Source organism: Python bivittatus, unplaced genomic scaffold (assembly GCF_059951505.1).
Source record: "Python bivittatus isolate LINGU-HERP-01145 unplaced genomic scaffold, Pbiv_v1 ctg000700_np1212, whole genome shotgun sequence".
Classification (NCBI taxonomy): domain Eukaryota; kingdom Metazoa; phylum Chordata; class Lepidosauria; order Squamata; family Pythonidae; genus Python; species Python bivittatus.
Window position 1 is genome coordinate 7,036,212 of NW_028277098.1, and position 25,183 is coordinate 7,061,394.

General features: G+C 40.5%; 1 protein-coding gene across 1 annotated transcript in view; it reads left to right on the top strand.

Moving 5' to 3' along the window:
• LHX4 (LIM homeobox 4) overlaps nucleotides 1-25,183 on the top strand; it is a 58,955-nt gene that overhangs the window by 28,109 nt on the left and 5,663 nt on the right. Inside the window, exons 2-3 of the mRNA XM_007434169.1 lie at nucleotides 1,003-1,174; nucleotides 22,243-22,445. Coding sequence (XP_007434231.1) covers nucleotides 1,003-1,174; nucleotides 22,243-22,445 — 375 coding nt within the window. The remainder of the gene's footprint in view (nucleotides 1-1,002; nucleotides 1,175-22,242; nucleotides 22,446-25,183) is intronic.

Consider the following 25,183-nt stretch of genomic DNA (forward strand, 5'->3'; position numbering starts at 1 on the left):
CTGTAAAAATGGACTCCTCAGCTATTCTTCACGTTCAGATTCCTGTATGTTCCCCCCTCTGGGGCAAAAAAAAAAAAGTTCTGAGGACAAATTTAATTTAATAGTTTAGTTTAGTTTAATTTTAATTTTAATTCAATTTAAGCTGGAAATAACAGACCAGGGTTAACCTTACAACCTCATTCCCATTTGCTCCAAGCCCCTCCTTCATATTTAATTGTGCACAATTAAATATGATAATTTTCTGATGATCTTCTGCCCAAGAAAACTCTTGCCTGTGGAATTAAAACAAATTTATACCCTGAACACAACCAAATGACCAGGCTCAGCTAAACTATGAACACTATGAACAGGCATAACTAAGCAATAAGAGGTTTCTTAATTATAATTCAGGCTGTAAGCAAGTATATATATCAGTTGGGAGTAGGAGAAATCAACAACTTGTCAAGGAGAAGGTAAATCTGAATGGATGGGCCTGCCATGTTACTTTTGTTGTTAGGCAGAGGGCCATGACACAGCTTGACCCTCACCTGGAGTTTTCTGATGGATGTTTAGGAATCTCTATGCTGGCCCTAAGGTATTCCCTCAGAACCTAGATGCCCTGATGATATAGTACCAATTGATGTAAGTCACAGGGACAAAGTTTCATCGTTAATCTGATGCCCTGTGATCTACTCAGGGGCTGTCCTCAGTTCCCAGTTCCTGCAAGCGACATAGGCAGCCTTCTGCCCACTTGATCTGTTCCATGCTCATAGAAACCATCATAATGTATCACCCAAGAGGGGAATGCTGTGTACACAGCAGGTACGTCCTTCTCACATATGAGTGACTAATATTATGCTCAACCACACCTGTGCATTTACACCCTCAGTATTTTAATCAGTTAGAAAGAATGCTTTCCACCCGCTCCGTCAGTCAGATGTACCTGCTCACTGCAGTCTTTTCATGCTCTGCAGAAATTTTTGTTGGTTGTTGCTGATATTGTTCTTTTTCTTCCTTTGCCAGAGATCCCCCAGTGTGCTGGCTGCAACCAGCACATCTTGGATAAGTTCATCCTGAAAGTCCTTGATCGACACTGGCACGGCTCTTGCCTCAAGTGTGCAGATTGCCAGATGCAGCTGGCAGAACGTTGCTTCTCCAGATCTGGAAGTGTTTATTGCAAGGAAGACTTCTTCAAGTAGGTGCAGAAAAGGCATCCAGGATGCCTTGGAAGGCTTGCAGGACTACCGTCTGGGCACAGGCGATGGCCTGAAAATGCCATTGTTTTCTTTGGGATGGGGGGGGGAATTGAGTGATGGTGTAGTGGGGTTGTTAAAGGGGTGAGCTAAGAAGATGCTAATTTAAATGTCAGCACAGTCCTAAAATGGTATTACCTCTGGCAAACTGTGCTGATGACTGAGATCGAACTTACAGGATCTCTTGAAAATACTCTTGCTATGAAAGGTTTTTAAAATTATTAAAATTATTATTAATCTCTTATGGTGATGCCATGGTGATTTCTATGTGTAATGTTGCCTTTGAAGAGTATTCTTAATACAATGTAATTTAAGACTTTAGTCAAGAATGGCTATTCCTGTCTTATAGTTATCTTGGGAAGGTGGGATTCTCTAGCCAACATTTCCTTTCTGTTGGTTATTCAGGCTGCAACTCCATTGCCTTTCAATTCCACTGAACTCAGTTGCTTATTTCTGTCTTGGCCCATATAGGATTGCCTTGTAAGGTCCCATGATCCTGTTCCTTTAAGACAGATTCCCTTAGGATCCTTGGACCGTCTGCTTGGTCTTCTGGTGCTAATTCGTAACTAAGCCTAGAGCCAGGGAAGGGAGGAGGCAGGCAGGAGAGAGGCCAGGAATAATGCTTGTTCATAAATCACAAGCCCTGCAGTGGAAGAGGAACTTATAAACAGTAACTCCAAGAAGGGGCAAAAATGTTAGAGCAGACATCCCTCTGGAAGGGAGCTTAACTGAAGACATCCTCCAGCATTTACCAACCCCTTGAAACAGTTTTGCATTAGAAATGAATTCTTTTGAATTTAATAATTTGTTAATCAAACCCTGATCTGCTTTTTGCAGCTGCTTTGCCCCCAGGGGGAAATCTAGGCATGTGATGAGTTGGCTGGAAGAAGGGCATGGCCTCTCGGATCAGTGCCAAGGAACTCAGTGACCCTGATAGTTTGGCAGGCAGCTGATGCCAGGTCAGGTCTAGGACTGGCAGAAAATATAGTAGGTAATGTATGTCCACTCTGGAATCAGTGGGGGAAAGGCCACCTAATCTACTTAGTTATTTTGATGGATAATCCCAGTTATTAACATCTTGGATCTCAGTATTTAGTATTTATTTTAATGTAAATTAACAGAAAATAATCAAATCAATTCTGTTTCACTAATTATTCCATTTGTAAAATGGACAAACATTTCTACCCTGTCTCTAGTAAAGGACTAGTTCCTTGAGAATTAATGGTTTACAAAGGTAGGCTAGAAATATTTGCTTATTTTACAGGGCTGCAGAAAAAATAATGTGTGTGCTTAGGTTTTGTTTTGTGTTAGTGGCGCATTGCTATCAATCTGTCATAATCCAGATTATTTATTTATTTGCATAATTTATATCCTGCCCAATTCTATAAACTCTGAGCAGCTCACATAAAAACATCGTAAATATCATAAAACAATCAATTTAAAACAACAGGGATCATTAAGGTAGCACAGCACAGCTAACAAAATGGCCCTCTTGAATTCTAAAAGTGTGAGCTCCATATATTAGGTTCTATAGGTCAAAACCAACATTTAGACTTGGAAGCATCCTGGTAACTATTGCAGATCTTGCAATGTTGGTGTAACACTGCTGAAATGCTTTTACCCACCAGCATGTGGGCTACTGCATTTTGCAACAGCTGAAGTTTCAGGGCAATCTTCAAAGGGAGCCCCAGATAAAAATTAGATTGCAGTAATCCAATCTTTTGGTAAGGGAATCATGAGTGACTGTTGCCACGACCTCCTGCTCTAAAAAAGGCCACAACTGGTGAACCAGCTAGAACTGGGCACATTTTGCACCTGCTGATCAAATGAAAGCTATGAACCCACGTAGGAGTTAAACAATATGGGGAAAAGAACTGAGCCCTGTAGGATCCTTAACTCTGATTATCACCAGCTGGAATCACATGCTCATGTAGAAGTACAACCACTATAGAGCATTGACCCCATTCCTAGCCTTCACGGGCATTCATAAGGATATCATGGTTGATGATATTGAATGCCACTGAAAGATCCAACAAGACTGGAGAGGGCATACTTCCTCAATCAAGTTCAGCTGGAAGACACCCATGAAAGTGAGAAGGCAGTTTCAGTCCTCCCAGTGTGAGAGCTGATTGAAAGGAATCTAAAGAATCCACTTCATCCAAGATTCTTTGCAGCTTCAGTCCTACCAGTTTCTCCAAAATCTTCCCCTAAAAGGAAAGGTTGGAGCCTATGGAGTAATTATCCAATAGGGTTGGATTGAGAAATGAACCCTTCATGACGGGTTGAGTCCCTGCCTCCTTCAAGGGAAGGGATTTCAGGCCCCTACCTCAAGGAACCTCTCAGATCCAACTGTCTATCCCTCAAATGTCTGAAGGAAGCGGGATTCAGCCTGCAGGTAGTAGAATTCATGCTGCAAAGAACTCTGTCACATCCTCAAAATCCACAAGATTAAATGTATCTCAAATACTTTATCTACAAGACATTGCTGTAGTTACCTCACTTGTTCTTGCCAATGTGGAATCTAAGAGTGAATAAAAGCAATTATGTCAGTAAAAATGTCTTGCAAATGTTCTGTAGCAACCTAAAGAAAAGTCATCCCACCCATCCCATCTTTCTCCAACAGGGAGTTGACCACCTTAGACAAAGCCACCAGAAGACATTTGGTAGCTGCCATGAGAGCAGAGAATTATTAACTGCCACTGCCACATTGTAGGTCTGAACCTAGGCTCATACCGATATTCATTCCTCATCTTTTGCCACTGTGGTTCAGACCATCACTTCTGTTGTTTCATGTCCTGGAGCAAATCAGTAAACCATAGAACCCACTAGAATTTGTGGTCTGAGAGAGGCCACTTGGTGGCATTCTCATCCAATTCATTCATTGTCTCCATATTCAGGTGACTAGTAAGGTTTGTGGTTAAACTGCTTAACATATCACAATGCAACGTATCACAACTAAAAGGAGGGGGAGGCTTTAGTTTTCTTGAGTTAAAATTATATCATAGTTTCTGGGACTAATGAAAGCACGGTGACTTTTGAACTACAGTATTCTTATTAGTCTTTATACCATAATATTCTGGATTTCTCAGTTTCATAGCCTACTTCACCGGGGAATAGGGAAAAATAGGTAATCTAAGTTACCTAGTCATGAAACCCATGTACATTTAGCTGTTTGAAGGATTATGCTTAATAGTAAAGTGCTGAGCTTTTCAAATATATGTGAGTTTCACCAAGGACTAAGGTAGGAGATAGGCAGGTTTTCATGGTGATTCCAGTGTGCTTTTTGCATTCTGGATCACCCCTAAGCAGTACTCACTATTGTGCATTGCAGGGTTGTTCATATGAAGAGGTCTTACATTGGTTCAGGCTATTGGTCTCTCATTCTCTTTATGAACAGGTGACGTCTTGTTCTTTAATGTGAAGATATCAAAGACAGTGGACTGAGAATCTGAACCTTGCAAACATGTACTGAGCGACAGACTGTCTTGTTTATTTGTTTTAAAGCAATAATGCAAATTGATATATGTCTACATTTTGGATTAACCTGTCTCCCCCATATGTTCTTCTCAATAAGAATTGTGGGGGGAAATGCATTGCTGGCTGTTATGCTACTCTAGAATGAATTAACAATAGTTGGATGTACAGAATCCATTGGGAGCTTCATTCCAATAAAGGGCAGGGCTGAAGCAAGGGGTGGGTGGGGTCAGAACTCAAAGTTGGTGGAGCCATTCTCTTTCTCTCTTTCCCTCCCCTTCTTTCCTTCAACTCCTTCTTTCTCTCCAAAAAACTAAAAAACAGAATAATAGCTTTTGTCGGAAGTCTGATCCCTTGCAGAGTGCTTTTGAAATTGTGTCATGGGCCTTATTAACTTACATTAAGCCTGCATGTGGCCAAGGCTGTATTTTGGTTCCCCTAAAACATGAATGCTTTTACAGCATTGGTCTAACAAGAGCATTCCCCTTTGTATCCAGGTTGTCACCGCAAATAATAATGTGGGCTTTGCAGACTCTTGCATCTCTAAGATCCCTTTCATACATTCTTTCAGTGCTGGAAGAGGCACTTCTTAAACGTGTGTGAATATTTGCTTCTTTGAATTAATGTGGACTAATCTGGGTGGATTTAGGACCTTGAATCAATTTGATGAATTGAACCAAATAGAGAACATTCTGCATATGTGCACATGTACTTTAATAGTCTGACTCTATTTGGGACCAATTCGTACTTTGGGTCCAAATCAGTTTGAATATCTGAATTTAACTGAACAGATTTTCCAAATTGATTTGAATTGTCAAATCAAATTGGATTCATTTTAAACATCCTATTACAGATACTATTCTGGAAGTGGGAAATTAATGATCCACCCAGACGGTCAGTTTCAATGACATGAGACCAGATTATGAAATTGCCATCTCATTGGGAAACAGCAGCCAATATTATAGGAAAAACCTGTCCAATCAGTTCACACTGTCTAGTTGAAACATTTTTCATTACTGTGAGGTGTTCTAATTCCAAGGCTCATTAGAAGTAAGAGAAAGGCAGCTTCAGTAAAGAGTTTTAATAGGCAAAAACTGTCTCCAGCAGGCATGCTACACGTGCTTGAGCCACAAGGTCTCCCATTTATAACCTCCTCAAATTTTCCATAACACTCTCTTTCCCCCCCAATAAAATACCTATTTAGAAAAAAAAAAAAAAGATGGAATAGCTGCACAAGGCTTTTGGCTTGATAACATTAGGAGCTGTCCATCTGGAAGACCCCAAAAACTGGGCCAGGCAGCAGAAAAATACCTATCTTAATGCCCATTCTCAACTGCCCTGCTATTTTTCCAAGTTTTCTTATCCTCTTCTCCAAATATACTTGCTGTATTATGACTTGAAACAGCACATTTGCCTATCTGAAAATGAGCAGAAATGTTCAGCATAGAAATATTATACCAGTATAAAATATTAAATGTTTGCTGTAGCTAGGCTATGGAAAACCTTTGATCACATACAATAGTAAATGTTTGAATATTTTCTAAGCTACATGTCTAAAAATGTTAAGTGACATATGTGATGTAAGCACTGGATGATGTATTAAGTACGTGTCTCAAAGAGGGTTTATAATGGGCAACGTATCCTTAGATAGTGCAGCTGTGTGGGAAACCTCTACCACAGGCAGGATTGGTAGCTGTTGACCCTTTATCCCTCTACATTGAAAGCTCAGTCAGAGAACCCTACCTTAGGAAGACCCAGACTTGCACATACTTACACAAACACAAACCTTCTAAAAGTTGTGTATATATTTCCATGTATCATGTATTCTTGCATCACTTAGTCTGCTCCTGCTAATCTTGGGGAGGTCCAAGGGATATGTAGAAATCTCATTCTTTAATGTCAAAATGCAGCTGGGGCCAGAGTTGTCTTAAAACGCTTTCCTCTCTGCTGCCACTCCCAGTCACCAAAGAGAGAAATTTGCTTTTAAAAAACTGAAGGTGAAAACGTTCAGGAATATACTCCTGCTGTGCAGCAAAGCAAAGCCTAGAGGCTTTTACCGCATATGTGTGACGATTCACAGTACCCTTCCCTCTGGAAGTATCCTGCTTTCCTAATTCAGAGCACAGTTCTGCCATCTGTTCTTCCTATTGTTGACGGAATGACAATACTCACTGCTCCAGGTATGAATGGAGAAAGACAAGGGCTCTTGTAAAGTGGATTTCCAAGTACACGAAATACACATATTGCTGGCCAGATGGGTATTTATACCTGTAAGGTAGAACCAGCCCAGCTTAGTGTACAGGTGAAGGGAAAGTGTAACCTGATAAATTATGCCATTGCTTCCCCTCTCCATTATTTGGCGCTACAGTATTGCATCTGCCTGTCCATTATTTGGCGCTACAGTATTGCATCTGCCTGTCATCTCTCTCACCCTCCCTCCCTCCCTCCCTCCCTGCTTTGCCATTAGCAAGCGAGGAACACGTGACAGAGCAGATGCTGAATGCAGAGATCCTTTGAAGCCATCATGTAGAGAGTTGGTGGCTGCACGTATGCAGGGGATTAGAGCAATCAAAAAATGGGGCGGGGGATAATGGTACTCTGTAGATCTATAGAATGTCATGATGATGATGATGATGATTTCAAGATGTGGCTTTTAGGGATCTTGAAGGGATGATTGCAATAAAAAGAAGGTTAATCCTGACTTGGCTGATTAGCTTGATCAACATGGTTAAACATGTTGATCAGTGGTAGCATCCTGAAGTGGGAGACTGAGCATACCAGGCAGGCTAGTGTCATTTTGGAGTTCTCTGTTACTACATGTTTACTACATGTGTATCTATGCTTATTAACTGCAGGGGGTCTTGCAACTGGCAGCATGAAGGCATGCCATCACCCCTTCATCTCATTGTGCCAGCACTGTGTAGACCAGACCTCACAATTGGGCCCGGGATGGGAAGGAGAATGTATATGCAAAATGTCTTGATGGAAGCGCGTGTTGCAAGTATGGGCATTCAGAGGTCCTGAGGTCCTGTCAGAGGCACTGCAAGCAAGAGGAAGAATGCCCTTCAAGGAGAACAGGAGGAGAGTGTGGCTATGGGGAGGCAAGAGAGTGGTCTCCAGGGTCCCCTGGAGGTTCTGAATGAGGGTGAAAAAAGGAAATGGAATGTATGTGCTCCCCTGCTTGCAGTTAGGGAACCTGGTGGTGCATAAACAGGATGTACAGTTTATGAACTGCTTAACACTGGAGCTGGTCCTGGGTTTGAGAGCTGAATCCCACGAAGAGATTGCCAAGGGGAGACTCTTGTAGAATTGATCTCATCAAGCCTGCTGCCAACCAAAAGGGGGAGCTCTAACGGTTGACTTCCCTCCCTCCAAGGCCATTGGATAAGAAAAAGAATATCCCACCATTAATGGTGAACTTTTTACAACCTTTACTTGTATCTACTGTTTTTTCCAATGGACAGTCCAGTAAGCAAACAACTCTCTCTCTCTCATCCTCACTCCCCCATTCCAAACTGCGCTCGTTCTGTTTGTCTCTGCAGAGCTGTAGCCCTGCAGCTGGCTGCCTGCTGCAAATCGTCCATCCATTTTCCTCTTCCTGGGTCAAATCTCTAAACTGCTTCTCAGCTCCTGACATATGAGCTCCCTGGATTTTGCACCACATGGATACAGCTGCCAATTTTTGATCTGGCATTTCTTGCACAAAGCCTTGTGCCTTCCTTTCTTCATCTCTTGTTCATGAGTTTTGCCATGAGTAATCTTGCTGCCATGAGAAAGGTGGGGGGTTCCTTTGCTAGTTCCAAATGTGATTCCTTTCCTCCGTCTCACTCCTCCTTGTCTCCCCCTCCTTTCTGCCATACCCAAAGTTAAGGTCTTCTTTATGTCTCTGTCTCTTCCCCCAGTAGATCTAAGTTGTTACTCTTTTTACTTTTCCTTGCCATTTCAGGCTTGGTCTCTCTCTGGGTTAAACCCTTGCTTATATCAAGCCATGTCCCTAGGTCTGGCTGCACCCACCCACAACTCCACATCTTTTTATTTCTTTTCCAAATGTTAAGTTTTGAATGTAAGGCCCCAATTCAGGTTTCCTTGCAGGGTTTTCAGTGGTCTGGCAGAGAACTAAGTCATTTCCACCTGTAATCTCTGTACCTCTTTTTCCTTGTTTATCTATGCATCATTTCTCTTCTGTCCCACCACCCTGGGCACCCAGATTCCTAGCATCCAAATTATTTCCTTGCTTTTCATAGCAAACCCCTACCAGTTTGCCCCAGTTTCACTCATTTCCCCAACTTTATTACAACTCCCTCATTGCACTCCACCGTTAATAAATTATCTATCTATCTATCTATCTATCTATCTATCTATCTATCTATCTATCTATTTAATCACATTTGCATAGCTGCCCATCTCACATAATGACGCTTGCACAGTGACTTTCCTGATGACAAAACAGTACCTGCCTTGAGTGATTTTGATGAATTGGAGAGAAATATTTCTAAGAAATAATATATACGAATAAAAGTGGGAGACATGGAACCCAGACTTCTCTGCAAACTGTGTCCAGGTCTGCGAATAGTCTTTTTTTCCATGCTAGGCCTGCTATCTTCTGAGATGGTCTAATGTTGTTAGGCAATAGTTCTCCAAGTAAGAGTAACCAAGTAACCAAGAATAACCAAGTAACCGCCCAGAGTTGCTCTGCAGTAAAATGGGTGGTGACAAATTTGAAACATACATAGATAGATAGATAGATAGATAGATAGATAGATAGATAGATAGATAGATAGATAGATAGAAGGCCCCAGAAGACAATTGCCAGGATATACTGAGATTATTCTATGTCACCCTTACAGCCTTGAGCAGCTTGTACCAACTTTCTAATAGCCCCTTTAAGCAGCTGATGTGATATCAGAATGGCTTGTCCTGCCTCTTGGGCTGACAGTGAGGCCTTGATCTGTGTTAGGATAAGGATTTTGCCTTTCCCAGAGGTTGGTGCCCACATGGCCGTCAGTTTTTCCGTGGAAAACAAGAAGCGATAAGCAGCATGTGGTCTTAATGGTTAAATCAGATGATCTTTCATATCTGTTGGACTATAACTCCCAGAACTCTCAGTGATCCTGGAAGGAGCCAAATGGGCAAATTGGACTTAGATGTGAGAATATCAAGAGAATTCACCCTCCTTCCTTAAAGGAATCTCAGTTCCAGACAATAACTGTCTGAATTCATGTCTGTTTCTCCTTGGATGGGCACCTAAATGTCACATAATGGCTGGCTCTGTGGGATGTATGCAGCCTTGAAATCTGTGGGGGTCTTCCACAAAATGGCTTCACATATGGCTGCAGATAATACTTTTCTCTGGGAGCCTATGTTGGCATTCATGAGCTTTTTAATCCAGCAGTTAATATCCCACTCATTTCACCAGTTATTTGGATCTCTCTGGAGAATGGGAATGGAAGTAAAAAAATGGCTGCTTGATTTGCTGTGCATAACTGTATGTTTCCTTTTAGTTAAAACCTCTCTAATGGCATTACATAAGCCAGTTTTAAATGAAGTAACGGCTCTCGTGTGGGCACCAGTCAGCATAAGCTTTAGAGCCAATTCTGAATTTAATTCAATGGAAGAATATTGTTGGAGGAATAAACATTAAATTGTCATGGAAAATGAAATGTATAAGAAAGGGGAAAAATAGTTAAGGCTGAAGATCTTTTCTTGCAAATATAATCATTATTCTATTGGTATATCTACTGTTGAAATGTTCTCTTTACCTAGTTCATCATGTCAAGCTTTCTCCTACATACTCTCTGGCAATCACCTGACCTCACAATGCTATAGCAATAAAGCATGCAATCTGATCTAATATTCTTTCTTCAGCAAATTTGGAAAGCAAATTCAGGAACAATCCCTACAGCGATAGAACCGGTCCTTGTGGCTTGGGTGCCACTGAAACTTTGCAGCACATCCTGCTTTACTGTCCCTTTTATAAGGACATAATATTGCTTCTGATAAGAAATATTCTTGGATTCCTGATGAATTCTTCATTGACTATTGGAGGTATGAAAATGTTTTGAATTCATTTTTGAATGGAAATGCCCTATTTGAGTTTGAAACAGTTGTTTTGCATTCAGTGTGGGTTGTTTCAATAATTTTGGAAGTGTTTCAATCTTGAATCAACCGTTTGGAGCTCCAAATACTTCCAGAAAGGTTGGAACATCCTGTTTGGAATGCAGAATTATTGTTCCAAGGCAAAATAGGCCATTTCAAATTCAGAACTGTTTGAAATTAAAACATTCTGCACATCATTATCAGATATCTTCTGGATGACCAAAAATCACAACATCAACCCCAAATTGCTAAGTTTTGTTACTCCACCTGAAAGGCTAGGTGGCAACTTATAGCCAAGTAAATTATGGTTGCACATATGCCAGATATTAAAGTCTCCTGCTCATAGCATCTTTTACCATAACATTGATACATAACACTTGTATCCTAAAACAAATGTATTCAACTTAATCCACCAGTAGCAGTGATGTTATGAGAAATTGCTTTGCATTTGTTTTCGCTTCCTATATTAACTCATCTTGGGCAAATGGCAGATTTATCTATTCAAAGCTATCTTACAGTGACTTAAATCTCTGAAGGATGTATGTGTACTTTTCCTGCTTATATATTAAAAATATTCTTAATGATGGGGATTAAAGTTGGGACCTTCTATACAGAAGGTCTTTTCTTTGCCACAGAATGAAAGCTGGCAAAGAATTCCTCTGTTAGCAAATGACAACATTATAAAAGATGGATGTACCTAAGGTGATATTATATATCACATGGATCCCAGTGGATGTGTTGCAAGCCTTCAGCATCAGGACAAAAGAGAGATCTTGCAAATTTATCTCCATATACAGTGTCAAATGACAGAAGTTGCAATTATTAATGGGGATGCTTCAAGGTGAGCAACCTCTCTTCCAACAACCCAAAATTCAGCAGCAAAATGGTTGATTTCCAGAGATGAAATCCCCACTTTTCAATATAATTTTTATCATATTTTTACATAAATAAAATATAAACATGAACAAATATATGAAGAAAAGTTAACAATCCACACTTTTTAAAAAACAAGTGTAGGAATGGGAGCCAGAAGGATGCAAACTGTTCCTATTCCAGCAACCCCCCCTTGCTTCCAAGATCCCTTCTGCTCTCATTCCCACCACTAAAAGACCAAAGAGGGAGTGGGAAGGAAAAGCCTCCAGATATACCCTCATCCTTCTGGTTAAAACACAGGTCACTGGAAAGACTCTTGCATTTGCAGTGAGTTGTGGTTCCCAAGTCAGGAAGTTGCACACCCTTGACATAGGGAAAAGTATATAAAATGTTGCTTATAACGGTGTAATTGGGGAAGTGCTATAACTGCTCCTCCTGGCTTACAATTACAATGCCTGGATCAGGGAAAAATTCATTTCAAGTATCAAGTACAACTCATTAGCTCTGGCCTCACTTAGACATTTTCAGAACTGAGTGTCAGCCTGTCAGCCTGTCTTCTGTAATCATGGCTTGTCTTGGCTTCTGTTTCTTGATCACTCTAGAGCAGCCTTCCTTTATTGTGGGGCATTCCAGATAGGTTGGACTTCTAGTTTCATAGTCCCAAACTATTATGGAAGTAGAACCCCAAAACTTCTCAGACATTTTTTGAAAAAAGCTGCTCTAGAAGGTGATGGAAAGGTTATTACACTGACAGCATCATATATGGCCCTGGCAGCATCTCAAGCTACAGCCAAGCTCTATAGGTCAGCAGAAGTGGATGCTCTGGCCAGTGGGTTCCATGGTACTCACATCTGCCTATGAATGACATTCTGTGCTCAGATGTTTCACTTGTGTGGAGTGTATTAGGGTTAGCACATATGAACTTATCTTCAGAATGAATGGAGACTTTTGAAGTTCTTCACTGACTGCAGGTATATGAGGGTAGATCTGCCAGGTTGGTATAGCAGCTTTCCATTATATTAGATATCTTCAGTCTGTTGTGCTCTACAGCAAACAAACAAAAAAGTTTATGTAGAACTTTTTGTAATAAAATTTGTTTTACATAAACATCTGTAATGGTATGTGGGAATGACCTTGGGAGACAGGAGGGAGAGCTGCAGACTGAACAACTTGCATATAAAAGATTTCTCAGTCCACAGAAGGAGAGAAGGGGGTGTGGGAAGCATTTCAGAAGGGAGGGAAAGTATTTTCAATCTTGCAAACTTCTGTTAATGTAACCTTACAGTAAAGATAGAGCTAGTACTCATGGTTGTACTTCTTGTCTGGTCTATCTTGAAAAGCTAACATTGTCATGTATTGTTTGCACTGTGTTTCAAAAAAAGTTCCATGAGCAAATGATAGTTCCCTGCCCTGAGGAACCTGCAGTTTAAATCAGACATGAGGTGAAAAGAAAAACAAGAACAAGATCCCTAGGGATGAATTCAAGATTCTGAAATGTGTACTACATTATGGGTATATCAACACTATGGTATAGAGCTAAATGCTTTAGGAAAAAGACCAGGCATGAAAAAAGTGGTAGCTCTTGTAATTGTGTTTGGAGAAAGAGTTCCAGGATATAGTCCAGCAGCTAGTGAGAAAGGGCAGAGTTAATTAAAGGAGAAAGAGATTTCTAGGTTGCTAATGGTTGTAGAGCTGGCAGATGAAGAACACAGAGAGGAAATAAGAACAGGAAGGCAGGAATAAGGAGCTTGTGCCAGATGCAGAGCAGATTAAAAGTCAGCCCTAGGATTTGAGGAAAGTGTCATGCTGCAATCTTTGAAAAAGTATGCAGCCTAAAGGTGTGGTTCTTGACCTTGATTGTAAATTGCAGATATGGCCACATTCACATATGGATTTGTGGAGTCCTTGGGGTTCTCTGAACTTGGTTCTTTTCTTGCAAACGTTTCATTACCCGGCTAGGTAACATCTTCAGTGCACCTGGCCGGGTAATGAAATGTTTGCAAGAAAAGAACCAAGCTCAGAGAAACCCAAGGACTCCACAGTTCAACCCTGGGCTACACATATTCACCTCTATTGGTACATATAGATTTGTTGTGCAGGAAGCAGTTGCAAATATCAGGATAGTTTTTATGTCATATCTGTTTTTTTTTAGGTATAGACTTTAAATCTTGTAGAAGCACCCTTGAAATATGAAATGAGAAGAGTTCTTTTGAGGAACACAACTGAACCAGTATATGCAATCCACTGCAAATTCATTGGCTGCTGCATATTAGTGTTGTAGCTAACGATTCCCTTTCAGGGGCCCGGCTGTTACTATATTACTCACAGGGGTATTTGCTGGGGGAGGAATTGAATGAATTTTCCATGTTAATGTGTTTATGCCACCACATATCCTTTTATTAATTTGCCTTTTAAAAACTGATTGATATGATGTCCAGCAGTTGCTGCTACTGCCCACAATAACAAATGGCATTATTTACTTAGCCACATTTCCTGACTGTTGATAGGCTCTGACAGGTGCCATTAAAAGACATGTTTTTTACAAGAGCAGAACATTTTTCACACCATGTGAATAGAAGCAAAAAGATGTATTAAAATGTAATCACGGTGCTTGGAATTTCTGGCGGAAAACTGGCTATCCAGGTAGGTAGGACTGTACTAAATCATTGGTTCGGAGGCTTGTATGAGGAAATGTATACTGGACTGTGGAAAGTCTAGTTTGCTATTGCCAGCTGTAAAAATAAATGTGTTATTTGTAAAGTCCGTTAGGGAATATGTGAAAATAGGGCAGCAGAAGTAATAGTCCACGCAAGGCCTGAAAATGTTCGCTGTCTTTGGTTTCAGGACCACGGACAGCAACCTGGTAGCACTGACAGAATTTTTATTATCAGACCCCAATTGTCTTTCTGCAAGCTCTATCTCTTCATGTGCCATAGCTAGCCGGAAAACAGCTGGCTGTAGAAAATAGTCAAATTTATTTAAGGAAGAGGAAAAGTTACTTTACTGGCATAAATGAAAGTATATCAAGTATCTGGATTAATCTCATTGTTGGTGATGCCTTTGATGAGTCCTGCCTGAAAGGTCAGTTTTTCTGCGTGTGCAGAAAAGATCACACAATAATCTCTCATACCATAATCTTGTCACTAAGTCAGCTGCATGCATCCTTTGCCTGACAATGAGCAAGTTAGCTTTTGTGTTGTGTGCACTGGGTTGGATCCAAATAGGCTGTTTCTAGAAAGGAAGGCACGCAGATCCTGTAGAAGTTCTTTGCTGGGGGAAGGCATTCCTTGCCAGTTAATCTACTTCCCTCAGCACAAATTCCTCCAACACAAAGGAAACTCCACTACACACTGATTGATTGATTATATGCCATCAAGTAATTTTCGACTCCTAGCAACCACAAAGGTAAGCCTTCTCCATGATCCCCAACCTGGTATTTCAGGTCTTCCAACTGAGTCCATCCACCTTGCTGCTGGTCATCCTCTTCTCTTTCCTTCCACCTTTCCCAGCATTAGAGCCTTCTCCAGAGAGTTAGGTCTTCATATAATAGAGCATGTCCCAAGTAGGATAATTTGAGCCTTTATGTCTTGAGTGGAAAGTTTGGGTTGATTTGTTTGATGATCTGTTTGTTTGTTTTCTTGACTGTCCATGGGATTCTCAGGAGTATTCTCCAACAACAAAGTTCAAAAGCCCTGGATCTAATGCACAGAGATAGATATCTCTGTGATCTGCATTATGGAGTAACCTTAAAATCTAATACCATTATGGGAGGAAATGAACACATTTACTAGCTAAACATTAGCTACCCTAATAGAAATATTAAATATAACACTAAGACTGTATCCACCTAAGGCTGTTCAGTTTTGGGATTCAGTGCCAAAACGGTGCTTCAGAACATCCAAGGAGGTGAAAGTAGCACCTGTTTATAACTCCTTAAAACAACCACATCTTTTCCTGAGATCGCACAGCCACTATGACAGCAACTGCACAATTCTGGGGAAAAAACCACTACCTTCCCACCCCTGCATGTTCCAAAATGTCTTTTGGGGATCAAATCTGAAACACTGCACAGTCTGGCACAGGTCTGGTATTATTTTGAGTAACAGTATAATTTTGTTTATCTATTATGCAGGTATGTTATTGTAGGCAATATATGGCACTTGACCACTAAAGTATTAAACATCTGTTATTTATAGATTAAATTATCAGTTACCACCCTCTTGTCCAGTAGCTAAAAGAATTGTCATGCATTGGATGACTAATAGGAATTATGAGATGAATTTCTACAAACACATTTTAGGCTTTATTTTCCTGTCTGTGGAAATAAAGTATCTGTATTTTAGGTTGGAAAAGCAAGCTGTAATGTAAAGGTGCTATGTGAGTGAACTGAAATGCTGTGATTCTGCTTTTCTGGCATTTAAAATAGATGCAGCTCCTTAATGTGACTTTATGGTATAAACCATTCCAAGAACATTGTCCATCTCTAATGGGGAGAGAGAAGGACATTGCACTGCATACAAGTCGCACATTAAATAGATTGTGTACCTCTCTAGAGATGGTCTGGCAGACAAGAGCTTTACAAGTTGAACTGCATGTGATTTTTTAAAGGAGTATACCTCCAACATTTTAAGTGTAAATTTGAAAATAACAAGCAGGGATAAAGTGCTAGTACCTATAGCAAGTAGGTCATTAGGGAGTCAGATTAGCTTGGTTAGACTATTTAGAAGGTCTTTGGAGGAAACATTTGGTTGTACCTGAAATGATTAATTATTCACTCTTCTTCTTGGCTATCTTAACTTTTTGGGCTTTGGAGACCAATAGTTTAGTCCTCTACAGAAGATGAGAGGCACACAAATAGCTGATTGCAGGTTGAGAAAGGGATAGGATGGGAATGTTCAGAGGATACAGATATGCTGATTTTTTCTTTCAATGGCCCTGCCTTTCTTTCCAAGGTACTGGTGTCATAGCTTCTGGTTCCTCACCTGGAGATGTCACTGTCTCCTGCCAGATTGATTCATAACAAAGCTGCCCTCATCCATGACTTAATTCTGAACAAAAAAGCCACTGGATAGGTGTACTTTGATAACAACTAGTTTTCCTGCCTGCAGTTTCAATTCTGCATAAGCTTAAACCAGACAAGTAGTGATGAGGCATTGCTGTGATCATTAAAGGTTTGTATTCACTAGGAAAATCTTCTGAAACCTATTTTCAAGCGAGTGAACAAGATAGAATTGGGAGTGGACCACCCACTTTGCAGCTCAACAGCCTCCCTGATTGATCTGGCTAAGGATGTCTTCACTATAGCATTGGAGAACCCATATTTGGTCATTCTGAAGGACTTCAACATTGACAGTGAGAGAACCCTGTACGGGCTGGTTCAGAACTTCATAGTCTCACTGAGACCAATAAGGCTGTCTCAATTTGTCCTCAGACTGGTGCACAGGCCAGAACATACTTTGGGTTAGTCTTTTTCCTTAAACTGTGGGGAGGTTGAAACCTAGCTATATGAAGGTTTTCTCTGACTACCACATGGTGAAGTTTAGTTATATAGCATCAGTGGCTTGCTGCAAGGTAAGGCCTATTAAAATATTTGCTTTAAGACTACTGTAATGGAATTTGATGGAACCCAGAATGCTCTGGTGGAATTTCCAATAGCCAGTAGCAATTTGGTCAGCACACTCATGAAGGTGGACTACCAAAATAGCCACTCCTAATTCTTTCTGTTCCCTTATTTGGGGGAGGGGGAACTCTATGTCATGAAAAAGGGTGGAAGTTGGCCATAATTTCAGCAATGTAGTGATTTGTCATCAGAGCAGTCAGATAAGCATTAGGCACACAAGCACATCTCTTGTGGGTAGTGAGGGCAATGGATGGGACTTACTTTGCATTCTCATTTAAGTGCCCAGAAGAGCTTCTCCAAATCATTTAGATTTGTTGTTATCTCCTCTGATTATTCCTGGGTTGAAGTCCTTAGAGGTCTGCTATGACAAGTTTGCAAATTATTCTGAGGGTATAATTACCCCAGCTTGAATGCTGCTTGGGAGGGTGCCTTTGGGTCAGTGTTGAAGACCATCCAGAAGTTACAACAGAATGTGGCATCTAGTGCAGTGCTGGGCACCCCTCAATTTGACCATGTTACACTGCTGCTGCACAAGTAGCACTGGTTCCCAGTTTCCTTCTGGGTGCAGTTCAAACTGCTGCTTTCTTTTAAAGCTCTACATGGCATGGAGACAGGTTATTTCTAGGACTGCCTCTCCCTGAGGGTATCTGACCACTCCGCCAGGCTAGATAGGGTGGGTAGTTCTAGGTCCCATCCCTTAAATGCTGCCATCTAGTGGGACCTAGGAAGTGTGCCTTTTCCATAGCAGCCCCTGGCCTGTGGAGGACCCTTCTCCCTGGGATCTGGCAGGCTCTCAGCATTTTAGCCTTCCAGAAAGCTATAAGGAGTTGGTTTTTTCCCTCTGGCGCTGTGATTGGGTGAGGTTGGAGATTGAGAATTGTATAGCTTCATGGATGGGAGATGGTGAATCAGGTGCCTGGTTTTCTTGTCTTTGGTTTTATTATTGTTGTGAGCCACCTAGAGTTGTGTTATACAAGATGGTATATAAGTCTTATCAATCAATCAATCAATCAATCAATCAATCAATCAAATATAATTGGTTTCAGTTCATGAAGCCTAAGAATACAATCTATTCAGCTATTGCCAATGTGGGCATGTTTGTTCTAGCTGAGGTGAAACTGATTGAGTGGATCCAGGGTGTGGTGAATGCATCTTTGCACATGGGTTTGGTGGCCAGTGCCTTGAAGGAGATAGTGATGTATCCACTCTTGAAAAACACCCTTCCTGGCAGGTAGTGGCATCTGCAGTAAACCATGATGATGGAAGAATGATCTCACACATTCAGGGATGTCATCATGCAAACACTGCCTTCGCATACTTGCATTCCTAACGTCTGATCCAAGTACGTATGTCTCAGCATTTGCAGGATGGCACAGTCATGCGTGGGCTGGCAACTGCCTCCTTGCCCCTCCATGGATGCTGATGCTGGCAGAGATGATTCCAAATATTAGCAAATCCTCTAAGTAAACTGGGAGTGGATAATTGTGCAGTGATTCTGTGGGTAGGTAGATTCAGGGAGTGTCTTATTATTCATATCGATGGCACTCCTTTAAAGGATAGCTACATAGTTTGAGAAGCTTCTAGATTCTTAACTGACATTAGACTAAGTGACTATTGTAGTAACAAATACCTATGACTGACTTTTATGGTTTATATGTTGGCAACCACACATTTAGACTGCATGCAATGTTGAGCTATCTTTGTGTTTGGTCTGGAAGCCGTGCGTGGTGCATCGTGTGGAGCTAGAAAGACTAGTGTAGTACGTAGCTGCACACGTTACCCTAGTGTTGAAGCAAACTGTATTGGTTGTGGTCCCAACCAGGTCAAGTTTGTGCTATTAACAAATGAAGTCCTGAACAACCTGGAAATTGGTCTCGAGCAATTGAAAACTGAATGTAATAAACAATAGTATGAGTGCTAAAATTAAGGAGGATTGTTATCTGGGGGCTGTTTGAAAGGGAGTGTTCCTGATTGCGTTATTTAGTTTGGGAAGTATTGTGGCTGAGTTTTCTGGCTTTAAACTTTCTAACTGATAAGAGTTTTATATATTTTATGTCAATAGTAGTTTAAAGCTTGATTGTTTTTGATTTTGTACCGTACATCACTTTTTAGATATTTACAAGATAGGTGGCATATACATTAATTAAACAAATACAATGCATTTGTGCTTAAAATATGTACAGTTATTCAGAGCATCCTGAACAGTAAGCATACATAATTTCAATAATCCTTGTGACATTCCTGTAAGGTAAGTAGTTTTCTTATTCCCATATTGCTGTTTGACAACATGCAAAACAGTGTACTGTAGTACGTTCACAGCTGAATTGGAATTTTCCTTCACTCCCACTTTTTTATCACAGTGCTGCAACCAGTTTAATCTGTGTGCTCTCCTAGAAGGCAGGGAGAACACTTAAAAAGTAGTAAGTGAGCTTTTAACCTGAGAATAATATTTTTTCAGCTGAGGTTAATTCTTATGTTAATATCCAAATGCATGGCCAGTGTCTGTACAAGGCTTCAAACTATTTCAAGGTGGACTTCTCTGAAAAATAGGGCTTATCCAAGATTTTGTCATTCTTATAGCCAGTACATTTATGCATCAGGGCATAGTGCTTCCTCCAATTGATATAGTTTCAGATGCATTGTGTCTTAATACACTGCACTTAAATATATTATTTATTTGCTAGATTGTTATTCTACCTTTCTTCCAGGAAGTCAAGGCAGCATACATAGTACTCTTTTCAATATTATCCCCACAACAGCAACACTTTGAGGTAGGTTGGGAGGTAAGAAGTAGTGAGGTACCATGGCTGAATAGACTTGAGTCTAGGTTTCCATGGTCTAATATGATATAATACTGATATTAGATATCTAATATTGATATTAGATATTGGTCTAATATCTTAAGATAGTACTACACAATACAGATGACTCCCTTCCAGTTGCTATGATTCAGAAAGGCCAACACTGAGTCTAGCTTAACGTTCCAATTCAGTATAGAGTTCAGGTTAAAGAATGGCAGAAGTTTCTTCCAGTGTTTCTAGATTCAGCTATTTGTTGGATTTGTTCATTTAGATGGACTCGTTGGATTCATTCATTATTTACAAGATCAATGTAAGACAGTACTGTTTGGAGTTTTGATATTTACCTTATAAACAAACTGAATTTTCAGAACAATCTTTTTAAAAAATATTTCATACTGACATAACCCAGCTTGAGGATTATAATTGCTACTTCCAAAATATATAACAACAACGTTTAGTTATTCCTTTAAAAAATGGGGCATGTTAAAAGTCAAGTGAATCTCTGACTATAAGTAAAGTGATGCACACTTTGAAGAAGTCCTAACTTTACAGTAAAGCTGATAGCAGGATCCAGTGCTTTTGCCAAAATAACAGAAGCCACATTGCACTGTACAGTGTAGTTCCATCTCTTTTGCACATGTGCATGGGACATCATAGTGCATGTGCAAAAACGGTGGAGGTTGTGCCATGTGTCCTTGATGTTTTCATAATTCCCCCTCCAACTCCCCCTGCCGATATCTCTGCTGACAGGATCTGAAGTCCTGGCAGAGATTAACAGTGAAAGAGATGTCAGGATTGATGGCATTTAATGAAAGTAGCCAAAACATTCATTTTGGCCATTGGAGGGGGAGGGGCAGGGGAATCCAAAGTCCATACTTAAAGCAATACATTTTAGGCCAGTATGCAAAATTACACAAGCTTTCACATTCTTATGTGAAATGTGGAAGATGTCAACTTGGTATGCAATAGCAGTGAAATGTCAAACACTGAATTCAGCATTATTAGAAAAGGACTAAAAACAACATAGCTAGTTAAATAAGTAAATAAACCTATAGAATCAGTTTCTGCCATATGAGTCTGCTGGTTGTCATCAGAGGATCATTTCTAGTCCAGCAAAACAAGTCTTCTGGGTTGGAGCACTCCCCTGACCTGGGGAAATTGTCTGGTGCTGACTAAAAAGGGGCATTAAACTACTTGTGGGAAGGAACATGGTGCAAAAATTCAGCCCCTGTGGTTTGTCAGCCACAATTTGCAGCTTAGCACAATGTGTAGATATAGGCATTGTCTTTAACAGGTAGCAGTGCTAGGCATTCTTCTTATTTTAGGACATGTTTGCTAAGACATTTCTATACAGACACACTCCTAGGGATGGCTCCACAGATGGTGTATGGTGCCACTGTTATTGCAGCCTGCAGATTCTATCACTTTAAATTAATCTTGTATTTACCGTACCAGCAATGACCACAAATAATTTATTTAGTATTAATGTGGATGAAATACTTATGTCCTTATGGGGGTAATTGTACAGCCTGCCCTAGCTTTAGTTAAAAGGACCATCCAAATCAACTCTTCCATTAGCCCGGTCGCTTTACACTGAAGAAGATAAAGGCCTTCTGTGTGAAATGTCATGCATAATTGGGTTGGCTGCTGCTTTCAACTCTGCCCCTTTCTCTGCTTCCTTCTGAAGGTCCACCTTCTTCAGAGTCTCTTGCTAAAGATAGTATACTTTATGAGTTTCTGTAACAAGAAGAGATATATTTATATTCTATATTGAAAAAATAATAATTAGGGCCCAGGTATCCCAATTCTGCACCCAGAAATTCAAGATAAATTATTCAGATTAGTGACTTATATACAGTTAATTCTGAGCTGGTGGTCATTGAAAGGGTCAGTTTGCTACACTGGGGGTTTATATAGCACCTTTGGTCATTGAGAATTTGAGTTTTGTGGGTTAAGCAGGCATACCCACCACTTTTGGCTTATTTGTAGAGTCAGAAGAACAGACATTTGTCATTAAAATATGAAAATCAAGATTTTCCTGGAAACCAGAATCAGTGTCCAGTATCATACTTTGTGCTTTTATTTTCTGCACAGCATATACCCTGCTCTGCTTCTAGGCATTGGCACTTTTCCTCCTCTTTTGCAGGCGTTTTGGTACAAAATGCACAGCGTGCCAGCAGGGAATCCCACCCACCCAGGTGGTCAGAAAAGCCCAGGACTTTGTCTATCACCTGCACTGCTTTGCCTGCATTATCTGCAACCGCCAACTGGCCACGGGGGATGAGTTTTACCTCATGGAAGATGGGCGCCTGGTGTGCAAGGAGGATTATGAAACAGCCAAACAGAACGGTAGGGTTGAGCATACACACTGGCCTTGAAAAAATGGGACAGATTTGATGACCATGGTGTCTTCTTTCTTGCTTAGGTTGGCGAAGAGCTGCTTACAGAGGCCAAATGAGAATTGCCTCTGACACCAGTTTTGTGAAAGAGGGGAGAGTTGGATCACTTTTATCTTCAGGCCATTAATGAACCATCAATGATTAAATTAGGTATACATGAAATAGGGAATATTTTGTAGAGGTGGAGACTAATAAGATTGTGTAAGATTTGAAGGGAACTCAGAATTAGGCCCTTTCATTACAGCTGTAGATGGTTTTATGAGTGGCCAACTAAATCTTTTAACAGTTTTGAATTATAGAGAAGGAATTAAGAGATTTGCAACTCTTGTGCACATAAGCAGCACCTTCTGGTTTGGATGACCTGCTTGACCTGGAAAACAGAGTAATGCGGCACTGGAAAGACAGCATGGATTTTCCTGCTCCACCTAAGAATATCAGTACCCATCATTTCCTACACTGTACTCTTGCTGGTTGCAGTTGTGCTGCTGGGAGAATAGAGCCAAACGCAACTTCTTTTGTGGCCCAGAACATCGCGTGCAACTGTTAGCTCTGATTCTGCCCCAAGGTTTGATCACATATCGAGCCTAATGCACTATACTGACGATCTGGATTGGTTGTTATTTTCTCGTTTATTGTTTTAGCCCTTCTCTTTTTTTATTCCTAGAAACATGTGCGCAGAAAGCTGATTTTTTTGCAGGCTATAATCAGTGGCGTGCTGGTGAATGTTTCAGAACCGGCTCTGCTGGCTCCACTGCTGCCGTGATGCCACTAGCTGTGGAACAGCTGACTGGCATGCTAGGCGTAGTGACTGAGCCATGCTTTCAACTGGCTTGCAAAATTCCCAAAAATGTAACAAGCAGTTTTCTCAAGCCAGCACAAGCTGGCTCTAGCACACCACTGTAAATAATATTAGGAGGAGAAATTAACTGGGTATATTAAAATTGGAACTGACATACATCCTATCAGAATGAATGCTTCACCTGGAAAGACATTCTCCTGTGGCTCAACTTTCTTTGGGTGGTATCCCTAACGCCTCCATCCTTTTCTGCTCGTTCACAGATGGGTATACCAGGTGGAAGTAAGGGGAAGGAAGTGTACAGGGCTTTGGACCACGTATTTGATTTTTATTTATTTGGATGTGCCGCAAGAAGTTCTGTCTTTGCATCTTTGTCATCTGTATTCATTTCAAGCTGCTGTACATAAAGGAACATCAAGAGCTGAAAGTAATCCCAGGCACGGCTCTCCTGAAAAAAGCAGAGTAGCATCTTGCACTTCAGCTTGATCTGGCCCTTCACCCAGAAAGTCTCCCATTTTTCAATACAGGGTCTAAAATGCCGATATTTACTGTAGGTAAAAAAATAACAGAACTGGGGCTGGGTTCAAGGAAGCCAGACAGAAAAAGGCTATAGATCACCAACGCTAATGAATCCACAGAGACTGCCCAACAGTGCCTGACTGAAATTAAAACTGAACTGGTCTTTAATGGATTTCATGTTGACAAGCCCTGACTTCTCATTAATTAAGGACTCTATTTTGACCTAATCAATTTGACTAGGGTGATGCAATGCCTGCCTGTGCAAAGGAGATTGGTGGAGAGGGAGGCTAAGAGATCATGGATTGAATGTTGCTCAATTTCTATTATAGGCTCAGGGTAATCAATGACTTCAGGATTGTATAGTTTTGCAACCCACAGAGCTGGGACCAGGGGGAGGGGGAGATGAGAAATATCAGCATATAGGTTAAAGTCCATTGCTAACCACCTATAGAAGGAGAATAGCTTCTAGTGCTATAGTAAGGCATATTCTTATTAAGGTATGTGGGGAAATATAAGATTTATATCAACCATTTTGTTAATTAGGGGGTTGTATATATGGAGGCTAGCTGTAAGGAAAGGAACTGCTACTAGAAGAATGGCTGCTCAGCCTGGAACTCCTTGTAAGAGTCCAGAAAAATATAAATTCTATACATTCCAGCTTGGCAATTCTAGCTCCAGTGTGTATTTAATACTAGCATTTACTACTGATGGAAATGGTTGCCTCTCAGTGAAAGTGTACTAATAATTTTCTAATAGTTATCTGCACCTAAGCTAGAATTAAAATGATACATTTGGATTAATTGCCAAAAGTTGCTACAGTTTTAAGATTGCAGATTTAAACAGGAATTAGTTCCATTGTGCCTAGTTAAAATGTTGTAATTGCATAACCAAAGTTGAGGACCCTTATTTATGCCTTTTTCACCCCTTTACTGAAGAGTATAAGTTTATGTGCACTTCTGTTTCTGCAAGTAGTCCCTTCAAAATTTGTGTAAAGCACTTCATAGGTGCAAGGCAGGGAACTTGGGTGTAAAAGTTCTAGACTTGTAAAAGACTACAAATATCAGAATAATCACATTTGCCTTCCTTAAAATTAAGTTGGATATAGCACTTCTAGGTTCAGCCCTCTTGTGTTGCTTTGTGGATTGAAAACTAATGGAAACAACCCAAATCAATGTATTTGCCTATGTAGAAAGTTCAGGGGCATTAAGATTGCAATAGAAATATATATGCAGAATCTATAGTAGTTGGCACTACTATGAAAATAAAAACCATTTGGTATTGGAGTGGATTAAAATATTGAGGATACATATTGCCCTGTAGCTGCTTGAATTATCTTACGTGAACATCAGGCTAAACAGATCTTTTCACATCTC